Source organism: Limulus polyphemus, unplaced genomic scaffold, assembly GCF_000517525.1.
Source record: "Limulus polyphemus unplaced genomic scaffold, Limulus_polyphemus-2.1.2 Scaffold6733, whole genome shotgun sequence".
Lineage (NCBI taxonomy): Eukaryota > Metazoa > Arthropoda > Merostomata > Xiphosura > Limulidae > Limulus > Limulus polyphemus.
This window is the reverse complement of record NW_013672343.1, coordinates 37,392-41,873: the sequence shown is the minus strand read 5'-3', so window position 1 is coordinate 41,873 and position 4,482 is coordinate 37,392. Positions and strand designations below refer to the sequence as shown.

The 4,482-nt window shown below is 32.2% G+C and overlaps 1 protein-coding gene across 1 annotated transcript in view; it reads left to right on the top strand.

Annotated features, from left to right (window-relative positions):
• The first annotated feature begins 74 nt into the window (after window positions 1-74).
• LOC106474024 overlaps window positions 75-4,482 on the top strand; it is a 12,761-nt gene continuing 8,353 nt past the window's right edge. The window contains exons 1-3 of the mRNA XM_022402403.1: window positions 75-99; window positions 1,199-1,300; window positions 3,013-3,092. Coding sequence (XP_022258111.1) covers window positions 1,263-1,300; window positions 3,013-3,092 — 118 coding nt within the window. The 5' untranslated portion in view covers window positions 75-99; window positions 1,199-1,262. The remainder of the gene's footprint in view (window positions 100-1,198; window positions 1,301-3,012; window positions 3,093-4,482) is intronic.

Sequence of the window (4,482 nt, the reverse complement as noted above, 5' to 3'; positions counted from 1 at the left end):
TCTTTACAAGTATGTTTTCTAACCAAACTTACGAGAGTACCAGATTCTTTACAAGTATGTTTTCTAACCAAACTTACAAGAGTACCAGATTCTTTACAAGTACGTTTTCTAACCAAACTTACAAGAGTACCAGATTCTTTACAAGTACGTTTTCTAACCAAACTTACAAGAGTACCAGATTTCTCTACAAGTACGTTTTCTAACCAAACTTACGAGAGTACCAGATTTTTTACAAGTACGTTTTCTAACCAAACTTACTAGAGTACCAGATTCTTTACAAGTACGTTTTCTAACCAAACTTACGAGAGTACCAGATTTTTTACAAGTACGTTTTCTAACCAAACTTAAACTGACAGTTCAGTAATCATGTTGAAGTAAGTTTGTCTCTAATCATTTATCTTGTAGCGCAATAGAGTATTTTGAGAGTGAAGTTTACATCTAAATAATTTTCATACAGGATTTTTGTGAGTGTGTTCTTTGTCAATGCATAATGGATAGTAACAATTATTTTCTCCATAAAATTTATAAAATAAACAGATCTTTTGCATTAACACTATTTTTTAAACTGTATTACCTTAAAAATTTAAATTACTTCTTAACAAACCTGAGAGAACTACATCATTGATATAAGGCAGTTAATAAGCACATAGAATTAGGATTAATAGTTTTATAAAAACAACTTAACTGAAATTTGTTTTTTCCACATACAATTAATTGGTCTGTTGCAGCTTGAAATTAAAAAAAAATCAAATCTATCTCCTACAAGACACTGACCAGTAATCTTTTTGTTCAGTACCAGAACTCATCATTGTGATGAATGATGAGAGACAAAAGATTCTATGAAATGCTTTTAATACGTGCAGTTTGATACTTTGAATATTATGGTTTAAACACCGAAAACTGGTGAAATATAGGAAAAACCAATAGGCTTAGTAATCGTTATAAAAATGGATAAACTTCAGATGTTTTTATTTTTACGCATCTCATAATTTCTCCGTTGAGGCTCAGAGTTAGTGATGTATATAAAAAAAAAAAAGAATGTAAGATGAATGTAGAAAAAAAAAAAACCCATTCGCAGTCAACATATTTCTATAACAGTTTTTAACTCAATTGGTTTTTTTAGTAGTCTCGACAGCTTTAAAACAAACGTATTGGTTCCAAATTTAATGTACAGATGAATTTCTCGTGTTCATGACAGCTCCCTGCAGAGTCAACTGAAACGGGATGAAACTTTTCAACGACTTCATTTTCAACAGCAACACATGGTTTTGCATTACTATCTAGTACAATACCTTCTCAGGTGAGCTTACACTACTTTTTTTCCCGTTATTTTCGTATTGTTATTAAACATTTTGTTTTCGGTTTGAAATACCTCCAAACTTACATACCCTTATTATACACTCGTTATACGTGTATTTTGATATAAAACAGTTTTTGTTGCATTAGACAGTAAACGTCCTACACTTGATCTCTATTTATCTTTTACCAAACATCCCATAATTGTTTCTGAGTAACTTTTTTTTCCTTGTTCCTTGTTGATGTGTCTCTCTCTCATTATTTTATATAAAAAATCAGTACATGTTAAAGGGTAGAAGAGGTAAAGATTACTACGTTGTTTTATCTTCTCAGTACAAGGTAAAGGATAGAATAGGTAAAGATTGGTTTGACATTTTTTACTTCTTAATCTAAGTTAAAGGATAGAATTGGTATGACATTTTTTACTTCTTAATCTAAGGTAAAGGATAAAATTGGTATGACATTTTTTACTTCTTAATCTAAGGTAAAGGATAAAATTGGTATGACATTTTTTACTTCTTAATCTAAGTTAAAGGATAAAATTGGTAAAGATTGGTATAACATTTTTTTACTTCTAAGTCTAAGTTAAAGGATAGAATAGGTAAAGATTGGTTTGACATTTTTTACTTCTTAATCTAAGTTAAAGGATAGAATTGGTGAAGATTGGTTTGACATTTTTTACTTCTTAATCTAAGTTAAAGGATAGAATTGGTAAAGATTGGTATGACATTTTTTTACTTCTTAATCTAAGGTAAAGGATAAAATAGGTAAAGATTGGTATGACATTTTTTACTTCTTAATCTAAGGTAAAGGATAAAATAGGTAAAGATTGGTATGACATTTTTTACTTCTTAATCTAAGGTAAAGGATAAAATTGGTAAAGATTGGTATGACATTTTTTACTTCTTAATCTAAGGTAAAGGATAAAATTGATAGAGACTGGTATGATATTTTTACTTCTCAGAACTAGTGATAGTTTCAACAAATAGCTAATACATAAAGAACAGTTATAGTTACATGTGGTGCATTGTTTGTTTTAATATTATTGTTGGTAATAAGTATTTTTAGTATTGTTGTGTGTGCGTGTGTTGATTATAGTAAATCCACATCAGACAATCTGCCGTGTCCATCGAGGGGAATCAAACCTCTGATTTTAGCATTTTATAGTTGTGATTTAACAAGGAGGTCTGAAGTAATGTTTTAGTGTACTAACCAATTTGATTTTGATACAGCATACAAGAGGTAAGTATCAAATATCATAGGTATATATAAACTAATGTGTTTGGAGTAATTTAGATGGGTTACTAGTTCTGTTTGGTAGAGAGCCAGGCACGGTTTAGTGGTTAGGATGCCAAACTGTCACTCATGTTCTGTTACAACAAAATTGTGCTTAATGGTTTGGGGCCATGGCTGTATTATAAGAGTTTCAGTCAAAACCCACTAGTTCATTAAAGCAGTCCAAGACTTGTCGGTGGGTGCTATTGACTGTTTGCCTTCTCTCTAGTCTTATCACCTCAAAATTTGGGACAGCTAGGAAAAATATGCCTTCTGTAGCTTTGCATGAATAAAAATAAAATCTTTCTTGTGTTGAGTTCATGCATACACATATCTTTACATAACTGACAAACACCATTTTAAAATTGATGAAAATAACACAAAAAAATTCATTTTCAATCTATTTAGTGATAAGTTTAAAATATCGGAATTTATTTTCAGTTTGCAGTTTCTTTCACCAGTCAACAAGGATACTTCTCCAGAAGCAGTCGTTTCAAAGTCTGAGAAAACTGATGAATCAGGTATGTGTGTTAACCCTAAGTATGTGTCACGGTCTGAGAAACTCCTGAATCAGGTATGTGTTAACCCTAAGTATGTGTCACAGTCTGAGAAACTGCTGAATCACATATGTATTAACTCTAAGTATGTTTCACAGTCTGAAAAACTCCTGAATCAGGTATATGTGTGTTAACCCTAAGTATGTGTCACAGTCTGAGAAACTACTGAATCAGGTATGTGTTAACCCTAAGTATGTTTCAAAGTCTGAGAAACTGATGAATCAGGTATGTGTGTTAACCCTAAGTATATGTCACGGTCTGAGAAACTACTGAATCAGGTATGTGTCAACCCTAAGTATGTTTCAAAGTATGAGAAAACTGATGAATCAGGTATGTGTGTTAACCCTAAGTATATGTCACGGTCTGAGAAACTACTGAATCAGGTATGTGTCAACCCTAAGTATGTTTCAAAGTATGAGAAAACTGATGAATCAGGTATGTGTGTTAACCCTAAGTATGTTTCAAAGTCTGAGAAAACTGATGAATCAGGTATGTGTGTTAACCCTAAGTATGTGTCACGGTCTGAGAAACTACTGAATCAGGTATGTGTTAACCCTAAGTATGTTTCATAGTCTGAGAAACTTTTGAATCAGGTTTGTGTTAACCCTAAGTATGTTTCACAGTCTGAGAAACTTCTGAATCAGGTTTGTGTTAATCCTAAGTATGTTTCACAGTCTGAGAAACTTCTGAATCAGGTATGTGTTAATCCTAAGTATGTTTCACAGTCTGAGAAACTTCTGAATCAGGTTTGTGTTAATCCTAAGTATGTTTCACAGTCTGAGAAACTTCTGAATCAGGTATATGTTAACCCTAAGTATGTTTCACATTCTGAGAAACTCCTGAATCAGGTTTGTGTTAATTCTAACTGAGTCCTACATATGTTGGTGTAATAAAGAGTATACAATTCTAATTGTTTCTATCAGGAAGTGAATTTGTTTTGAAAATGTGTGGCTGATTGCATCCTTGGACAGCACACTTAATCAGATCTAGGAAGAGCATATGAAAGAACATGAAATATTTAAAAGTGTTCATTTTAATTTCATTTAATAGTTGTCTGTTTTGTTTAAGTCCCTATTTTCTGGTGTTTTAACTTCATTACTTTTCTTCTGGCACATGTTTGTTGAGGATGTTTATGCAAAAACTCAAGGGGTGGATACAGGCCCAGTGCACTGGGTGTGCACCTCCCCCCTTCCCATTTGAAGATAAAATCAAAATAATTGCAAAAAATTGAATTCTTTGAGGAGGGGGGAAGAATGTAGTGAAATTTCATATTAAATAAAAAAGCAATAACAACAACATCTGGCAAATTTGGGGACGAAGAACCCACTTTGAGACTAATTATGCTTGGAGACGG